We start from the raw sequence: 18,397 nt of genomic DNA on the forward strand, positions 1-18,397 counted from the left end.
TCGGCTTCCAGATGGACCAAATTGAGACTAGCTTTAAGCGTAAATTTTCAAGCATCATAAGTCGGCACTTATCGATCTGATATTTTTTCTATGAAAAAAGACCTCAAAACGATCGATTTAGAAAACCTAGTTTGACTTGATTTTGGCGTCGCGCTAGCATGCTTGGCCTGCCAAAATCAATTCCCCATCTACTTGTGACTTGAGACGTTATATGTAAGTACGTACATGTGCTCCTGCTGCTTATCTAAGATTCCTTTGAGATGCAAGCCGGAGAGGAAGACCGAGGAACTATCAGTTCAGGGGCAGCCAGCAACCAGTCTTAAACCTTCATAGAGTGTAGGCTGAACCAAAGGCAATATATTGAATCGAGCGTATGCAACTGCGTATCTGGGTTTCTGCAGCAGTTGCCTTCTCCCCAGCCTGCTATACCGCGAAAGGGCATTTCGTCAGTTTTTAGCGACATCTACCTAGCGATTTGGCTCTTTACTAGCGCCACCTCTGTAAACTACTGCCCGCTATCAGCTGACCGGCGGCAATCAGCTGATGCGCGCCAGCTGACTGCTGGCTGCGTTCCTGACGTCACGGCGTCAGTCGTGCGCGAGTTGTCTCGGAGGTGGGTGTGTGTGGCTGGTGCGCGCGCTTCTGACTGCGCACTGCGCGTTCATAAATACCCACGGAGCAATATGCACGCAGCAGCCACCACAAAGAGGCCGCCACGAGTGGTGACCAGGAGCAAATCAGGTCAGTGCTGACTGGGTCACTGGAAACAGCTGTTGGGCGCTTCACTGTGTTTTGACTGCTTTTCTAATGTTGATATTCTTGTGTTTGTGATTGACAGGCGAATGTGTGTTTGAAACGATAAGCCGTGTTGACAACTGAACTCTCTTATGATGGCTGTTAGGCTAAGCGTGTGGTATATTGTGAGAACTCTCGGGAAACTTTCACGCCGGCCTTGCACGGTGACGGGTCAGTCCCACATATTGTCACGACCCCAGCGAAGGCTGCTGTCGTTGGAATTCTGTCGTGAATCGGCCATTGTTATTGGATCTGCTATTGGACTGCACATATATTGGACCCGTGCATGTCTATTGCTGACTTCAAGTTGAAATTGCACCTGCTATAAATGGAATGTTGAACTAGCAGTAGCTCAACAATTATATAATCACCACGATCAGTCCCCCCAATTTGTGTTCCGCCTCATTTAAACATAGTTAATTGCAGGGATCTATGAAAGCAACGATGCATCTACGCCGATCCACGACTTCCAAACCCGAGAACTTTTCTACGCCGTAACATTTGGGATCGCGACATTGACGGACACCTTCCGTGTCCATCGTTTCCTGAACCGATTTTCCTCGGGGAAATGCCGGAATACGCGATTCCAGACCAAGACAGTCGCTCTTCCATAACGGCCTATTACACAGTCGGGTTCACTGTGTCACATTTGACCTGACCTGACCTGTGACGTGATTGCTGCTTTCCAGGAGCGGGCGCTGCCTCTAAAGGTGTGCCACATTCCGGTCAGAAGCGAGACAGTCGACAGAAGTCATCCTCCGAGTCGTCAACTCCTTCATCTCCCGAAATCAGGTGGGAATGAGTTTGACTTTTCCCTTGCTGAATTGCCCTTCCAGTAGTCGATAGATCAATGGTTATTTACTCGTGGTCGTTTATAGATGCTTCATAGCTAGTTGGAAGGAGCTGGTTAAATGAGAACCTGAAGAATTAAACTAAATTGTATTGCATTACATTCTTCGCCATCAAATCATTGAAGGAACGTTTGGGTCATTAACCCTAGAACGCCTAGGGGGGGGGGGGTTGTATCAACCCCCCCCCCTGAGGTTTTTTCGAAGTGCACGCTAAACGGCTTGTCGTAGCGGGCTGAAATTTTCAATACCCTCTGGGGCAACCTTTGCGCATCTTTTGCCGAAAAAAATTGATCGGGTCATGTCAGGTCACGGAGTTATGACGTCATAAGAGGTACAGCCTCCGGCCGACAGTTACCAAACGTGTGCGCCGAATCCCTAGGTTTTCTGCCGGTGATACCCACATTGTTTGATGGATCATGATGAAACTTCCCATGCATGTTGGGGCAAGCATTGGCTATCGTGTGGTGCAAGAAAATTGACCGGATCAGGTCAGGTCACGGAGCTATGACGTCACAAGAGGAACAGCGTCCGGTACTATTTTTGAAAAGCGCCCGAACCACTATTTTGCTAATTCTTGTCACCTCAATGGGAATATGCAGCAATATTAGCTTCTATAGGGAGCAAATGGACCTCCCAAATCCAAAAATACAATCAGATTTCAAAAATTTAAATTTTGATTTTTCGAATTTCTGCCGCCGACTGTGACCTTGCCGACTTCCGGCGCTCCCAACGCGCCATTTTTAGAGCTAGGGAAACGAAATACATACCAAACGATAGAGAATTGATCAAGGAACACGATAGTGAAGGTTTCAAGTCGATATCTCCCACCGTTTTGCCGCAATCGCCGCGGAAAGTTGAAAAAGTTTGATTTTTCGGAAAATTTGACCTTTGACCGGCCATAAGTAGATCAAATGTTGACCTAGGACCAAAAAATATACCACCAATCGCGAGATCTCGTTGAGAGCAATCCGTTGGTTTTTTCCGCTAAGCTCTACGACCTTCCGTTTCGAAACGCCAGGGGGGGGGGGTCGTAACAACCCCCCCCCCCCTGGTCGTTCGTGTTATGAGAAATGGCCTGGTCGTGCGAGGGTTAATTCATTATCGTTACTATCTTCGGGTTATGGTTGGCGGTCGGTTCCCATACGATGGCACCCGGAACTGTCCTTTGCCCCCCCCCCCCCGGGGGAGTGCGCGTAGAACGGTCCTGCCGATAACCCCGTTCGTGTGTCAATCGCCGTCAAACGGTCCATAGCCGAGATTACTGCCGATAACCTTTGGACCGGGACATTCCTCAGGGAAGGGTCGCCCCCCCCCCCCCGCTGGGTGGCGCGGTCCCGCGGACGCTGGGTCAAGGAGGGGGAGGGGGACGCTAGGGCTGGAGACTGGTCCCTCCTCCCATTAGCCTCTGACCAGGCAGAAATAACGGTCTCGCCGCATTTACTTGGGGAGACGCTGGCAATGGTAATGGGCATTCCAACCTGTACCGGGGGCAGTGTGGAAACGTGAGTCGGACTGTGTCACCCCTCTCCTGTCCCATGCCACTAAACCTCGGGGGGGGGAGGGGGACGCACGTGTTTGGGATTAGCGTTAGCCTCTGAATGGGGAGCCGATTTCAGTAATTAGTCTGTGTGTCGGTTGTTTCGACTAGCCTCTGCCTGGGTCATAGCGTGGGGGACGACCCACGAGACTGATGGGTTTACCAGCACCGGCATAGTCCGTTTTGAACGCCTTACTCTCACTTAATCCTGAGAGCAGACTTATTAATGTCGACACTCCAATAATGTTTTTCGATTTTCCCTTTCTATCTCGTCTGGTCTGTCCCGTCATGTCCCGCTTCCTCCATCCGTGTTCCTTCTGACCTGTCTCTGTTTCGGACCCACGACTGAACACGTGCCTGTCTAACCCGTGGCGCGCATTGTCCGTTCTATCTCGTCTATCTGTGCCCCATTCGTCTGATTCGTCTTTCCCGTTCCCGTCTTAGCCGTCTAGCCATCTCGCCCGTCTATGCCTCCTTGACTACTCCCGTCTGACCCTTTCCGTGTTCTATCATACTTCATCTACGCTGTATTTTCCGTCGCCCCCGTGGTGTTTTATCCGATCTGACCCCGTGTTTATAGTTGCCTTGTCTGACCCTAGTTACCGATGTTTTTCTCCCTCAGCTCCGGTCGTGCGATGTACCCCCCATCACCACACCACCACCAGTATCACCAGTACCAGTATCAGCACCAATATCAGCACCAGCAGCACCAGCACCACGGGCAGCATCCCCAGCAGCACCACCAGCAGGGTCGGAGACACCACCAGCGGGCCAGGAACGAGCACCAGCATCATCAGCAACAGCAGCACCAGCAGCAGCAGCTGTCGCCTCAGCATATGGAGACGGTGCGGTTTCTAAACCAAAGTGAGTGGAAATACGGGATATGACGAGGTGCGGTAAAAATGTAATATTTTAGTGGTGGGTTCATTCGTCATACATCTCTGATTTTGCGCCTCGTTTCACGTTACGGACGATACGGTAAATGCGACATCCTTTTATTATTTAGGGTTATTTCTTGGTATCATTGACCGTTTTCGGCGATAGAAGATCGTTTCATTCCTCCGGTTGAAATAATCATAACGCTCTTCGTGTGTTATGTTGAGACGTGTTTGTTTTGACGCCCTGTCCCAAACATCTCGTGCATTCGGTGTATCAGCCACGTGAAAATGCCTCTCTGGCTCTTCCCGTCCCCGGCTCTGTCCCGTGAAAGTGAGACCGTTTTCTGACGGTGCCGTCCCGTTTTTTTTCAGCATGGAGAACAGTGCAGGAGGAATGCGAGAGCTCTGGGTCAGGAGGTGGTGGTAAGTTAAAACCCGATTTACACACTTAGAAGGCTGGCGCTGCATGATCCTGCCTTTATCGCACCCCTGAACCCCAACAAATTCACCGCTCAGATGGATAATACGGTGAATGTTCATCTTCGTTTGTCGTTAGTTGTCAGTTATCACCCACGCAAAGTGAATGCTAATTGTTAAATGGCGAAAGTTTTCTCTTTAATTACGAGCTGTGCGGGTTCAGTAAGGAATATTATCTGGGTTTTCTGGAAACAACCATCACATCCCTTAGCTGTGTTTCATGTTTATAATACTTTCACTAAGTCATTATTCCAAAGTATGTATTCTGTAACACTCTCATTCGTGTCCCCCAAATAATGCACTAATAATTTTCTATTCAATGCACGTGACAAGTATGTAACGTGTTACACTACACTCGCTTCCAATAATATAAGTCAGCCAACGTCACATCCTCCTTCCTCCGAGGACATTGAGGAGGATCTGACCTCCCCTTCTGTAGGTACAGAAACGATTCGGAAGAATAGTCCCTCTCTTGGGAGCTGGGTGGTTGTCTGCTGCTTTTTCTTAATAACTGCGTCAATGAGCTTAGCCACGTCACATGAGCCTAGACAAGCCACATCTTCCCTCCTCTGGCATTAAGGTAGCCTTGACCTGCTCCTCAGCTGATATGGAGACCGGCTCAGAGGAGGTGGCTGGGTCGGCCGCTCCTCCCGAGTGCCCATGTGGGGCACTGGTATGTACAGGTAATCATCGTCAGATGATCCAGCTGCCGGGTGACTACAGGTCTCTCCAGGTGAGAAGAGGCGAAGGTGCCGCCTGTTGCGGCGATACGTCCCGGCACTATCCGTCCTCACCAGGTACGACCGGTTCCCGAGACAGCTTGTGATCACTCCGGGAATCCACTTGTGTTTCCCTGGCGCAGGCGTCATGTACACGTTGTCACCCACACTCAGCTGCTTCAGATCCTGAGCGGTCCTGTTGTAGTACGTTGCCTGTTTCTGTTGCCGGTCGACTAGCTTACTCGGGACCTGTCGAACAGTTTCCGGTACCAGCAGTCGTGATGACGTTGGAAGTAGGGTCTTCGTCCGACGGCCGAAGAGTCGCTGTGCAGGTGAGCTCCCGATTCTCTCTGTCGGGGTGTTGCGCCAGTCCAGAAGTGCGAGATATGGATCGCGGCTATCTTCCTGAGCTTTGATCATCAGACTTTTCAGTATTTTGACAGCACTCTCTGCTTTTCCATTCGACTGTGGATAGCCTGGCGAGCTGGTGACGTGTTTAAACTCATACAGCTGAGAAAAGGATTTGAACTCTGCAGAGTTGAACGGAGGACCATTGTCACTCATCACCTTGTCAGGAATTCCGTGCCTTGCCATTTGAATCTTGAGTAGTCTCACGATATCACTTGCCCTCTTGCTGATGAGGCGATCAACTTCGATGAAGTCAGAGTAAACATCTACTGTTACTAGGTATGAGTGTCCTTGAAAATCCATTAAGTCACATGCTATGTTCTGCCACGGCCGTTCCGGTACTTCATGTGACTTCAACGTTTCTTTTCTTTGTTTGCTTCCGTGGGCCATGCATGTTGTGCACTTTGATATGTAGTTTTCGAGGTCTTGGTTCATCCCTGGCCAGAAAATGGCTTCTCGTGCTCTCCTGAGGCAGCCTTGAAGTCCTATATGAGAGGAGTGCACGCGTTCTTTGAGCTTCTGCTTCGCTGCCTCTGGAATGCAGAGCCTATCTCCTTTGAGAACGAGTCCGTCTCTCATCGTCAGTTCATCCTTGACATTATAATACTGCCTTAGATGTCCAGGCACTCTGTTCTTGTCAGCAGGCCATCCCTGTTTGATCATCAGCTGGACGTCTTGCAACGTCTTATCCTTCGAAGTGGCTTCTACAATCAGCTCTTTCGTCATCTTTGAGACAGGAAGCCACTCGATGATGTCCACGTCTCTCACTTCAAATTCATCAGCCGAAGCAGTCTCTCTGACGTGGCACACATGTTCAGTGGGTGCGTCAGACTCGGTTGACTCTTCATGCGCGCGACTCAATGTATCCGCGAGATACATTTCTTGGCCTTTCTTGTACACCACTTGGAACTGAAATTTCTGTAGTCCCAGCATCATTCTCTGTAGTCTCTTTGGTGCTTTTATCAGCTCTTTCTTGAGTATAGCTTCTAACGGCTTGTGATCCGATTCCACCGTGACTTCTTTCCCTTGAGTGTACCGCTCGAACTTGTTGAGACCGTATACTATCGCCAGCATCTCCTTCTCTATCTGTGCATAGTTTTTCTCTGTCTCAGTCAACGATCTCGACGCATACGCCACAGGCTGCTCGTTTTGCATGAGGCACGCGCCTAATCCATGGTGTGACGCGTCTACCTGTACTACAACATCTTCGTTTACATTGTAGTACTTGAGGACAGGGTCACGCGTGATGATCTGTTTGATTTCTGCCAGGGCACGTCCATGGACATTTTCTTCGTAGATGAAGAGATTTTCCTTCTTTAGAAGGGCTCTCAACGGGGCAGATACTTCAGCTAAGCGCGGTGAGAACCTTTGCAGATAGTTGACCAGACCAAGAATGCGCTGAACACCTTTTCGGTCCACTGGTGGAGGCATGTTGGTCACTGCACTGATCTTTTCCGGATCCGCTTTTAGGCCGTCTGCTGTGAACATGTGGCCCATGTATTTGACCTCGCTCTGTCTCAGTTTCAGTTTTTCGAAGTTCAGCTTTATTCCGACTTTTCTGCAGCGTTCCAGGAGGCAGATCAGCTTTTGATCGTGGTCTTTTGTCGCTTCATCACTGGTTGGTCCGACTCCATACACTAATATGTCGTCTGCGATGGGACGGACGCCATCAAGTCCCTCCAGAGCAAGATTCAACCTCCTCTGGAACTCTTCAGATGCTAGGCAGATGCCAAATGGCAGACGTTTCCAGCGGAACCGGCCCCATGGTGTCCCAAAGGTGGTCAGATAGCTGCTCTCCTCGTCTAGTTCCACGTGCCAATAACCGCTCTTGGCATCACATACCGTGAATACTTTGGCCTTTGTCAGCTCCGGTAAGATGTCTTCGATAGTTGGCAGAGGAAAGTGGTTGCGTTTTATCACTCGATTGAGTGGCTTCGGGTCTATGCAGATTCGTATTCCCTTGTTTGGCTTCTGCACCGCCACCATGCTCGAGATCCACTCTGTGGGCTCCGAGACGGGCTCAATAATCCCATCGCGTTCCATCCGTTCTAGCTCGGCTTTAACTTCTTCTTTCAGTGGTTCAGGGACAGGCCTCGTTGGTAACTGCTCTGACGGTTTAGTTTCGTCTGTTTGGATGTGCAGTTTTCCAGGCAGTCTGCCGATGCCTGTGAAGACGTCCTGGTATCTAGCATGTAGATCTTCTTTTGACTTTGGGATTCCATCTTCTTTTGATTGTGGAGTCTTGTTCTCTTCCTGTGATTCCAGCGTTGAGATATTTTCTGTCCTCACGCTGATGAGGTGCATTTCCTGCAGCGTTTTTGATCCAATCAAGGGACTGAAGTCTTCACGCACGACGATGAACTCCACATTGTAGTTCAAGCCGTTCCTGGGGTTCATGACGTCCATCTTCACCTTTCCCACGGGCTTGGTGATGCTCTTGTTGAACATCACCAGTTCAGTGGTGCACGGTCTCAGTTTGCTCATCTTTTGATCACGACATGCCTTTTTGTACACATGTTGAGGTATGATGTTGGCTGTTGCACCGGTGTCCAGTTGAAACTTTTGTAGATGGTCGTTTTCCAGCAGCAGATGAGCGAAGATCTTGCCAGACACAGATCTATCTGAGATAGCCCCTACATCTAGGGACAGCACGCTTTCTGTTCCGCGACTCGTTTGGTTTTCAGTTTCGGCAAGTTCGACTGGTGCGGTCATATGCACTTCAGCCTGGTGACATCTGGAGGAGAAATGATTCTTCCGGCCGCAAGCTTGGCATGTTTGGCCCCATGCAGGACACAGCTCTTTTTTGAACATGTGTTCGCGGCCACAGAATTTGCATCTCCCATGGCGAGTACTTTGTGCTCGCTGAGACCGTCTTGGATCCGGCACCGTTGCTCGCTCCTCCTTGTATCGGAAGTCCCTCCTTTGTGTCTGAAGCTTGTGCACCTCCGCACCCTCTCGATTTGTCATACTGTTCATTTGTTTTACGGTAGCTTCATGTGCCTTCACAACCGCGGTAGCTTTGGCCAATGTCAGATCTGGTTCTTGGAGCAGGCGCCGCCGAACCGACTCATCTGGGATCCCCAATACTATCCTGTCTCGGATCAGGCTTTCTTCCAGATCTCTATAGTTGCACGACTTCGCTAGTTTTCTCAGCTCGGCCACATATAAATCGATACTCTCACTGCTTTCCTGATTACGCAGGTTGAACTTGTATCGTTCGAATGTCTCATTTGTTTTCCCGATGCAGAATTCTTCGAACTTTTGCAGAACCACGTCGACCTTCTTCTGTTCTCCCTCATCTGGACACAGTCCATCGAGAACGTTCAACGCTTCTGATCCCAGACATGTGAGCAGGGTAGCTGCTTGAACCTCCGCCGTTTTCTCATTCAGTCCTGTTGCGATGCTATAATTATTCCATTGGCGTCGCCATGTCTTCCATGTTGCAGTCAGCGCGTCTGTATCTGTCAGTGACAACGGCGGCGGAATGGGGAATCCGACAAACCCGTTACTTGCCATTCTTGCACAGTGAATAGGTAGTAAGATACTCAAAGCTCACAGTACCTATTGTCTGAACATTACGTTAGTATTATTCTTAGCGTGAGAGCTGGGTTACGTTCACTTCTGACACCATGTTTCATGTTTATAATACTTTCACTAAGTCATTATTCCAAAGTATGTATTCTGTAACACTCTCATTCGTGTCCCCCAAATAATGCACTAATAATTTTCTATTCAATGCACGTGACAAGTATGTAACGTGTTACACTACACTCGCTTCCAATAATATAAGTCAGCCAACGTCACAAGCTGGTTCTGAATACTTTCCTTTTGCCATCCCGTAGCTAATAGCTATCTTAAGCTATTTCGATCATGGTTCATCGCTTATTCAATGTTATCTTTGCCTTTTTTACGTTATCGTGGTAACTAACTCAGAACTGATTGCTAGCGATCCTTATGAATCATATACAAATTTCTAACTTTTTTTGTCCCATGCCTATTAAATTGTCCACCATGAATTGTTCACTTATGTTTGTATTGTCCCATATCGCCATTGCTCGATATCACGTAAGTTAACTTGCCTTTGTTTCAGATGTCTCCTCACTGTACTATCAGGAACCGGCGAAACACCCGGCGTTACAAGGTAATGTTTCTACTGATACAGCCGGTCATATTGGTATCAGCTTAGCTTCTAGAGACCTTAAATGTGTGTGATGGCTCTGTATTTCAGTACAACCTGAAAAATCAGGTTGTACTGAATAGACTCAGAATGGCTCCGCCGTCGACGCGCTCCCCCCCCCCCCTCCCCTAAAAACAAACAAACGACAAACAAACAAACAAACAAACAAAGAGGGTTGTGCCGAAGTCATGGCCGGATGTGACCGTGATTTACTCAGGATGGTGCCCTCGCTGCGGAGAGTCTGACGTATTCTTGTAGTGTCGTGGGTGTCTCTGCTGCAGATACAGATATCGGTGACTCCAAATGGTCGCCAGACGCCCAGGCGAGCAACGGAACTCATTATACTGAAGCAACCAATAAATGCAATCGCCTTCGTTTAAATTGGGATCCACGACTGACCACTTAACCTTTCAGGCTAATTGATTCTTTGACAGAACAATGGTAACATGTCAATTTTCCCGGTATTGTTTGACGGCAACTGCGACCAAGTTTCATAGATAACGATCGTCGATCATGTAACCACGCATTTGCTCATTTCTCATTTCTATGCAGCCACCTGAGGCGAGGTAATGACGTCACTGGCTATTTTGACGGCACTGGATCATATTCGTGTAGTTACGGACTTTATTGGCTCGGTTGTTTCAGATTTCAAGCCGTTCGATCTGGAGTTATTCTGGGGGCGGCAGCTGCACTGTCGGCTCACCAAAGGCAACAGCTGAACATCTCATCGGCACCCGTCACCGCAGTGTGATGACGTCACCGGAGTCTGATGACGTCACTGGAGTGGCACCCGTTCACGTTTTTCATAATATCACGGTTGTGAGTGGTGTTACTTTTGTAGAACAAGCATCAGTTTTAGGGGGAAGGGGTTCTGTTTCCGAATCTGAAGATGTTGTGTTATGTCAGAATCATGACATAACGGTCTGTCATAATGTGACATCAGCGACATGACATCATGATGTCATGGTGTCACATTAGGGTGACTGCACCACAGCTGTGATATTGTCGCCAAATCGCGATACGTCGGTGTGCTGTGACGACGCTCGCGAGCCGCCGCCGCAGCCTTGGTTTTTGCAATTGTTTCATTCCGGTTTGTTGTTTGTGCGTGTTTTGCACGTTGACGCAGCAGTTTTAGTACCAAGTGAGTGCTTGACTGTTGTTTTTACTTGAATCTAGAAGAGGCTAGCTGGATAGATGCTAGCAAGACGGCGATTAGATAGATCTTGCGCTATCTCTCACTTGAAGGCGCCGCTAAGTAATTGCGGTGCCGTTGCCATGGCAGCCTGCATTTTCCATTTAGACAAGCACAATGCGATAGACAAGAAAGCTTTATCGATGGCTGTCGTTGAGTTTTGCCGTGTTTGGCACAAAATATGACGGATGAAGGTACAATACATTCAACACATCTGGCTGAAGTGACACTATGTTAGCCTACTGCTTGACCTGTGGATATGTAACACTTTCAGTTTTGCGAGCTGTATTTACAGCTGTTCCCTACTGGTTGAAGCTGTTTATCTTTTGTATTGTCCTCGAGTTAGTCGCTAGACATATAGTGAGATCCAATTCAGTACTTGAGTTCGCGAATCCCGGCTGCCCTTGCCAGTGACTAACCAGTCCATGTGAAGGGGCCTTTTTCCACTTCTATCCCTCCCCTGTCCGCCCGTCATCTTTGCCTTTCGACTGTGTTGCCTTTAAATTGCGCAGAGACATTCACTGAATGAACGAGTTTATTACCATGTCTGACACGCGCTTTACTGGGTTCCAAAACCCAACACAACAATTCCATTAGCAGATTGTGCCTGGCCAAAGGACATGTCTCCCTAGACCTTTCGCGAACACGTCATACTGACTGCTGTAGATCGCCATTTGCAAGCGAGAAAACGTGTGCAATGCTTCGCAGCTCAGTCTCCAAACGTCATTTCGATGGACGATGTAGAACACAAACGCGGCAAAAGTAGCGAGCGGAAAAGTCAGTCTAGGGCCGTCGCAGCACCTCATGCAATTCCACAAGGAACTGCGTCGTCGCGATGCGTGGGACATTTCTGTTCGGAGCTAATGTTCTGGGAGTTTTGGGCTGATATAATGTTTCTCAGACGGTATTGTCATAGTGGTGGTCCTTTCCATCGTCCACAGTCACTTTCAGAGAGGGAACATTACTGGTAAACAAAGTCGTAATGTCAGTCATGGGCAGTCTCGCTTCTCAGTCACAGACTCAGATAATGTCACGGTCAGTCTCAGTCACGGTGAAATCAGTCACTGCTATTCACAGTCCTGGGGTGTTCACGGGCACCGCACACTGCTGCGTGCGGTGTGTGCGGTGCGTCCAGCAGGCGTGGGGGTAGGGGATGGGTAGGCGGGTCTGACGTCACGGCTGCGTGCGGTGGACGGTCCGCTGTGGCCAGTCCCGACCGGCCACAGCGATCGCTGTGTGCGGTGACGGAAGGCTGACGTAGGGACGAAGTGGGCGGAGCTTCGAGGCTGTGTGCGGTCCGACCGCACACAGGGTCCGTGAACAGCCCTTAAGTCAGATACGTTCACAATCAGCCACAATTTTAGGTGTCAATCAGTCGTATCATCACCTTACAGCATCTAATATCACTAGTGGAAGAGCACATCAGTCGCTTGCGGCACCGACAACCGCCGATCTCAACATCTAGCCGACGGGGTGGCCTCGCAGTTTGCGCCCTCTCCTTCCTTGCACATTCGGCTCGATTGGCTAGTTCACTCTTATTGCAGCTAGCCATATGATTGGGCCAATGAAGCACAACTTCGCTTAGTTCAATGCCTAAACCGACCACCGGTTTCTCTGTGCATGTCGTTGTAGCTGTGAATTGCAGATGACGTCATCACGACCTAGATGACGTCACGGGATACACGACTGCCATCGCTGTCTTCACTCGCATTACGTACAGTTGTGCACAGGTTGCTTGGGTTGAAGCTGCACTAGAGGCACACAATCTTGACAAGACGGAATGACTGACTATTCAGCGAATGCGCCTAGCAGAGCACACATTGCCACACGAGTGTTACCAAATCCAGTTCATTCGATAAACTGGAGGACAAGGAAGTATTGACGCTTACACTACTGGTTTGACATGGGGCATATTGACACGACAATCGGTCATTCAAGCACTGATCGACTGATAGTGATCACTTTTATCACACATTTGCGAACCTGGAACAACACACGACATACAAAGAGAAATGACACTGGATGAAAATGGTGTTAGGATATGCCGGATTACCGAAATTCGTAGGCCGAGTTTAGAGAGGAATCATTTACTGTCTGGTGCCTGGGTAAATTGCCATCAAACGACATTAAAGTCGAGCCTAATGGATGCAATTTTTACATGAGTAGATATGTGTTGGCCACGCAATGTGGATATGACCAAAGAGAGTCCAAAGTTGAAGAGGAGGAGAAGAAGAAGGGACAGTAAGTGGGAAAACGATTCATTTACAGTCACCATTCAAGCCACTGACATGAGCTGACGAGAGCTCACAGCGACTCACATCACCCAAAACTCACAGCGCCTGCGTGCACGACTCACAGCACTCTCAGAGGCACAACTCAACTCACCAACTCCGGCACAACGCGATTCACCAACTCCGAGTGACAGACAATCGACATACAATGGACCACACAAGCATCGCTTCGCTGCACAGCGCTATGAGCGGAATTAGCCGTCAGTTCTGGAACATTCACAACGTGAAAGGACTGAATATCCGTCAGTCAAACGCAGCCGGCTCCGAACTTTCAGAAAAAGCACATTCCAGAAATTGAAGAAACATGACTGTAGGTCTCACTTACGGATTTTTTTTTAACTTGATGACTGCAAAATTTCACTTATCAAGTTCTCAACAAGGTAGGTGCTGTCTCTTCGCCGCTTTAATGCCGTAAACACATCCAAATAAGCATGGATTCGCTATCACTAGCTTATTAATCAACACACATCAGTCACTGGAAGAAAACCCACACGCTTTCGTCCAAACAAAACGTTACGTAACGCTACGAACATGTAACGTAGCTTTCCACCCTTCGCTGTCCAAGCAAAATGAAACGAACAGCTCCGTTGTCCGAATGTTCAACACGGTCTTGAAACTATCCCTTCACAACAGACCTCCTACTGGTCATGTCTTGCCGGTCTTCTATTGGACCCGGCACTTCATGGCTTCCACGGGTCTTCATCCCAAAGTGTGTATAGCCTCGTACTAAACAACACTCACGATGACCGTCTACCCACTTAAACTCCACGAATGTCCCCGGGACTTCAAAATACCGGTCACAGATACCTTCACACTAGTGTCTTACCATCTCATTCCCGTTTTCATTTCTTCAACACACCTCTTTACCTGTTGTCCTGTGCCTAACACAGCACCGCCCGGCATCCACGGCACGGCACTAACCTTGTCCCACACCACTGCACGTACCAACCGTAGTATTTAGAAGCAACAGCAACGACTGGTGCCAATGCCAGGGACATCCCTCTCTTGTGGTGACGCAGAGGCGTTCCGAACGACAGCATCCTAGCGAGGGCGGCCGGGCGGCGGGGGTGGTAGCGTGGGTGGTTTCTCTCAGCTTTGTCGCATCCTCCACACACAGAAGGTGACCGCCAGCGCTGTGACGGTACAGTGGAGCAGTTTCCGACTGGAGTCGTCCCGTCGGACCAGTACCACCGGGGAGCCGGAGCTCAGAGAGTGCAGAGGCAGCCTGCGGGAGGGGGGAGGTAGTTTTGTTAGTATTCAGACAGAAAGACTCAGGAAGTGGAGAGATAGTTCATAGCGGACAGGAAAAACTGGCAGCATTGATGCAGCTAAACTTTGCACTACACCGTGCAATTTTCCGTTACGTTACCGATCGAAAACCCTCGCCTCACCGCAACAACACAAATAACCCCCACTGCCTCGGCGCCGAGCACCGCCTTTGTAACTCACTTGAGCAGCTTGCTGGCGTCGTGTTCGACCTGGTACTTGCAGCAGGGGTCAAACTGCCAGCTGATGGTGTACAGGGCCGTACAGAAGAGCGACAGACCGGCGCACGGTACAGAGACCACCGGACGCTCTGTCCAGATGGCACCTGTGACAGGGGGGGGGGGGGCGTATTGTTAAAAACGCAGCTACAGTAGGCAGTAGGCGCATGGGACACTTCTGCCCTGAGCTCAGGCTCACCGAGTGATGTAGTTTGGAATTGAGCATTAGGAGATATCCAACAGCCGGTGAATAGACATAGTCATTGATACCATTAATTCGGGAGTCGTACTGTACTGATGTCGTCGCATACCTGAAAGGACAGCTCCAATTCCCGACAGCACCGCAGTCTTGTGAAGGAAGTTTCCCACGTTTATCCACCTGAAAGATAACAATGAAACCGTAAATAAGAAATGTTTTATGAGACGACGTCATAAGACGACAAAAATGGTGGTTTATTTGAAATTTAACCCTCACTGTCGCTTACATCATACTTTTTGTAACAGCCTGGATCTCAAACAACTTTTTATCATCACCCTTGACACCAATAATTAACCTTCGCCCCAGTGGGGGGGGGGGGGGCATATGTTACCACCCTGTCGCGTTTTTTGCGTATAAAAAAAAACCGCGGCGCGTAGCGCCGCGCCGCTTGGCATAGCTTTTCATACATCAATTTTGGACAATGTGTGAAATTTTTGACCCCAGGTCATGTCAGGTCAGGTCACCAGGTCAAGTTAACTGACCAGGCCTAAAAAAAAGTTTGTAATCATGTCCAGCCTGCAGTGTTTGTCAGAAAGGTTTTAAACTTGGTGGATTGCATGATGTTATGGGCGCCTACAATTTGTATATCTCGGATTTTTTATATCCGTGACCTAAGGTCAGGTCAGTGGCGTGACCTTACCATTATAAGTCAATGGAGAAAAATTGAAATGCCTCTAGTTCCGTGTGTACGCATAGGAACAGTCCAAATATTTCAGAATCACAATGATTTGGACCACCCGTGACGACCAAGGTCTCTTTTTTGCTGATAGCCTCTAGGAAGGTCATCCGAGGTCATTTGAGGCTGCAAACAGCTTTTTGCCAATAACTCTCGATTGGAAAGAGATAGGACGCTGGGGATGGCCTCATTGTGTTTGTCTTGTTGAGACGCATCGAATGATATGCAACATGACCTTTTCCGGTCAGGTCATGACCTTGACCTGAGGTCAAATTTTCAAGTTGACCTTTCAAGGTCAAATTATAGTTCATTCGACGCGTCTCGGCAAGAGGAACACGAATCTGGCAATAGAAATGTCGTGGCTTTTTCTAGTCAAAAGTTATTGTCGAAAAACACTTTGCGAAAAAACAGCTACTTTTTTAGTTTTTGCCCTCTGGAGGCTAAACCGTTGACCTGAGGTCAATTTTGATGATGACCTTATCAAAAGAAGAGTTCAAAAGCTATCGATTGCTTTTCCATGCGTTTTTCTAGCTATCATAGTTCCTGAGATAAATGCATGTTTTCTGAGAAATATAATGACATTTGGCAAATTTTGACCTTTGATGACTTCCAGTGACCCCAATATTGCTCTAAGGTGAAAAATGACCGAAATACTTTCAAACGTACGCATTGAGAGCTATCGACTGCTTTTTACCGCGTCTTTCTAGCCCTCTTAGTTTTTGACTTAGAGGTGGGTGGTAACATATGCCCCCCCCCCCCCCCACTAGAGCGAAGTTGGCTGAGACCGCCACTGGGGCGCGGGTTAAGCATAATCAATTACCACCATTATAAAAGAAAACATGTTTTAAATGCCATCGATCTCCTGGTCTCCACCAATCCCCCATCTCCTCTCACTAACCTGGCAGTCTCGTCGCCCAGCCGGGCGGGCTCGATGATGATGGTGTGGCAGCGGGCGTCCAGGGCACGCTCCAGCTCCACCTCGAACCGCTCCTGGTCCTGGTTCCCCTGGTACAGCTCGCGGATAATGGCCACATCTTCCGGCCGGGGGCCGTCCCTGCTCGCGGGGGGTGGGGGTCAGCAATGGGTCTGAATGGGCCAAGAGAAATTAGCAATGGTTGGGAATGGTTTATGTTGTCTAGAGGGATCATATTGGCTCTACACCTCCCGAAAGGCCAGAGAGGTGAGTCTTAGTTTGACGGGGATCAGGAGAAACTTTGAGGATTTGATAAACCTAAAGGATTAGGAAGGGTTTGGACTGCAGGGATACGGAGCCGTGAAAATTTCAGACGGCTCTGGCTTCGGCTCCGGAGAAAAAATCGGCTCCAGCTCCGGCTCCGGCTCCGGGTGAAATGTCACGGCGGCTCCGGCTCCGAGTAAAATGGTCCGGCTCCGGCGGCTCCGGCTCCGACTCAGCACATCTCCTATGCGCAGGGATGCGGAGCCGTGAAAATTTCAGACAGCTCCGGCTCTGGCTTCGGAGAAAAAATCGGCTCCGGCTCCGGCTCCGGGCAAAATGTGCCGGCTTCGGCGGCTCCGGCTCCGGCTCCGCATCCCTGGTTTGGAGGCTTCAGTAATCAGTAGGATGGGTTTGAATGGATCAGCATCAGTCTGGATTTTGAAGGATTTCCTCTAGGGCCATGTTTAGAGAGAACAGGGGTTTGAGGGTTCAGGGGCTTATTTAGGGGTTATTTAAATATATGATTGCCAAAAGATGATAGAAAAAAACAAGATAAGTTGCTGGAATCGATGCAATTTATGAGGATAGGGTCGTATGTCAGTGTTAGGTAAGAAAAGGTACCCAGGGATGTCAGTAACTACAGCAAGGATGGGAGTGCTCTGACAATATGAAGCATAAAGGTGGTCAAAGTACTAGAGCAGAGAAGGGATCAAGGAGAGAAAAATGAGTAGTGGGCCAGGGAACTGTTATGGGGTTAGTCAGGTATAGGAAGGTGGCAATTATGTAAGGTTGAGGTTGAATGTGGGAATTACCGAAACATCATTTTTTCTATTAAGTCGATTACTGAAGTTTGCATATCCACATGCATGCCTGCATGGGGAAATATGAATAAATACACCATTTGTTGATAGACGTATCAATGACGGATCACTATTCAATAATAAAACATAAATTTTGCTGTCGTCAAATTACTTTAAATGAATAACAGCAGATATAGGTACTCACCCAATGTTTAGAGCATATTCTGCCATCGTAGAGACTTAAAGTCAGTTTGACCCTTCCAGGATATTGAAGGTGGGTGAACCTGCGGACAAAAATAAAATAAATTGCCCTATTTGGTCACTAATACATTCACAAACTACTATGCTGTTTGAAGCGGCAGTGAAATATGTAACTGTGGCAAAACAAAGTCCACAATATGTTTTATTGTTATTTGTCCACTTCTATGTTGGTCGAAACCCGCAAACGGCGAAAAAAAGCACAATAAAATGCCAATTATCATACGAAAAATATTTCCGGAGTCCGGACCGGTGGCAACTCCACAACTTCATCCATAATGTAGTAAACGTATCCCATCGTTTTATATCGTATCAATGATGTTTAAATAAAATAATTCCCTAATTTTACTTTTAAATGCTTTATTTCTTTTGTGTACATTCTTTACAGATAAGTTTGTTTTATTAAAATATCTTGTAA

General features: G+C 48.5%; 2 protein-coding genes across 5 annotated transcripts; one reads left to right on the forward strand and one right to left on the reverse strand.

Annotated features, from left to right (window-relative positions):
- The first annotated feature begins 575 nt into the window (after nt 1–575).
- On the forward strand, nt 576–11,251 carry LOC122394499 (G-box-binding factor-like). Of its 4 annotated transcripts, none has more exons than XM_043391402.1 (7): nt 579–741; nt 1,485–1,587; nt 3,806–4,047; nt 4,434–4,484; nt 5,141–5,335; nt 9,756–9,806; nt 10,488–11,251. In XM_043391402.1, exons 1-7 carry the CDS (start codon nt 684–686, stop codon nt 10,559–10,561), a joined length of 774 nt encoding a protein of 257 aa, XP_043247337.1. In that variant the 5' UTR covers nt 579–683; the 3' UTR covers nt 10,562–11,251. The 4 variants fall into 4 exon arrangements, with proteins under 4 accessions (XP_043247339.1, XP_043247337.1, XP_043247338.1 ...); XM_043391403.1 differs by having other exon boundaries at nt 5,141–5,221; XM_043391400.1 differs by having other exon boundaries at nt 580–741; nt 5,141–5,271.
- Nucleotides 11,252–11,556: 305 nt separating this feature from the next.
- Nucleotides 11,557–18,254, reverse strand: LOC122394500 (transmembrane protein 11-A, mitochondrial-like). Its single transcript, XM_043391405.1, has 6 exons — nt 18,206–18,254; nt 17,927–18,005; nt 16,643–16,798; nt 15,121–15,188; nt 14,775–14,916; nt 11,557–14,550 (listed from the first exon to the last, which is right to left on the reverse strand). Exons 2-6 carry the CDS (start codon nt 17,950–17,952, stop codon nt 14,415–14,417), a joined length of 528 nt encoding a protein of 175 aa, XP_043247340.1. The 5' UTR covers nt 17,953–18,005; nt 18,206–18,254; the 3' UTR covers nt 11,557–14,414.
- Nucleotides 18,255–18,397: the final 143 nt, after the last annotated feature.

This window comes from Amphibalanus amphitrite, unplaced genomic scaffold, assembly GCF_019059575.1.
Source record: "Amphibalanus amphitrite isolate SeventyFive unplaced genomic scaffold, NRLGWU_Aamphi_draft 000595F_arrow, whole genome shotgun sequence".
Taxonomy (NCBI): Eukaryota; Metazoa; Arthropoda; class Thecostraca; order Balanomorpha; family Balanidae; genus Amphibalanus; species Amphibalanus amphitrite.

Coding starts and splice junctions, on each gene's coding strand:
- LOC122394500 (XM_043391405.1), bottom strand. CDS start 17,952: ATGGCAGAATATGCTCTAAACATTGG. Junction 15,189..16,642: donor CTGGGCGACGAGACTGCCAG/GTTAGTGAGAGG, acceptor GTTATCTTTCAG/GTGGATAAACGTGGGAAACT. Junction 14,917..15,120: donor AATTGGAGCTGTCCTTTCAG/GTATGCGACGAC, acceptor CCCCTGTCACAG/GTGCCATCTGGACAGAGCGT.
- LOC122394499 (XM_043391400.1), top strand. CDS start 684: ATGCACGCAGCAGCCACCACAAAGAGGCCGCCACGAGTGGTGACCAGG. Junction 4,048..4,433: donor GGTGCGGTTTCTAAACCAAA/GTGAGTGGAAAT, acceptor GTTTTTTTTCAG/CATGGAGAACAGTGCAGGAG. Junction 5,272..9,755: donor GTGACTACAGGTCTCTCCAG/GTGAGAAGAGGC, acceptor CCTTTGTTTCAG/ATGTCTCCTCACTGTACTAT.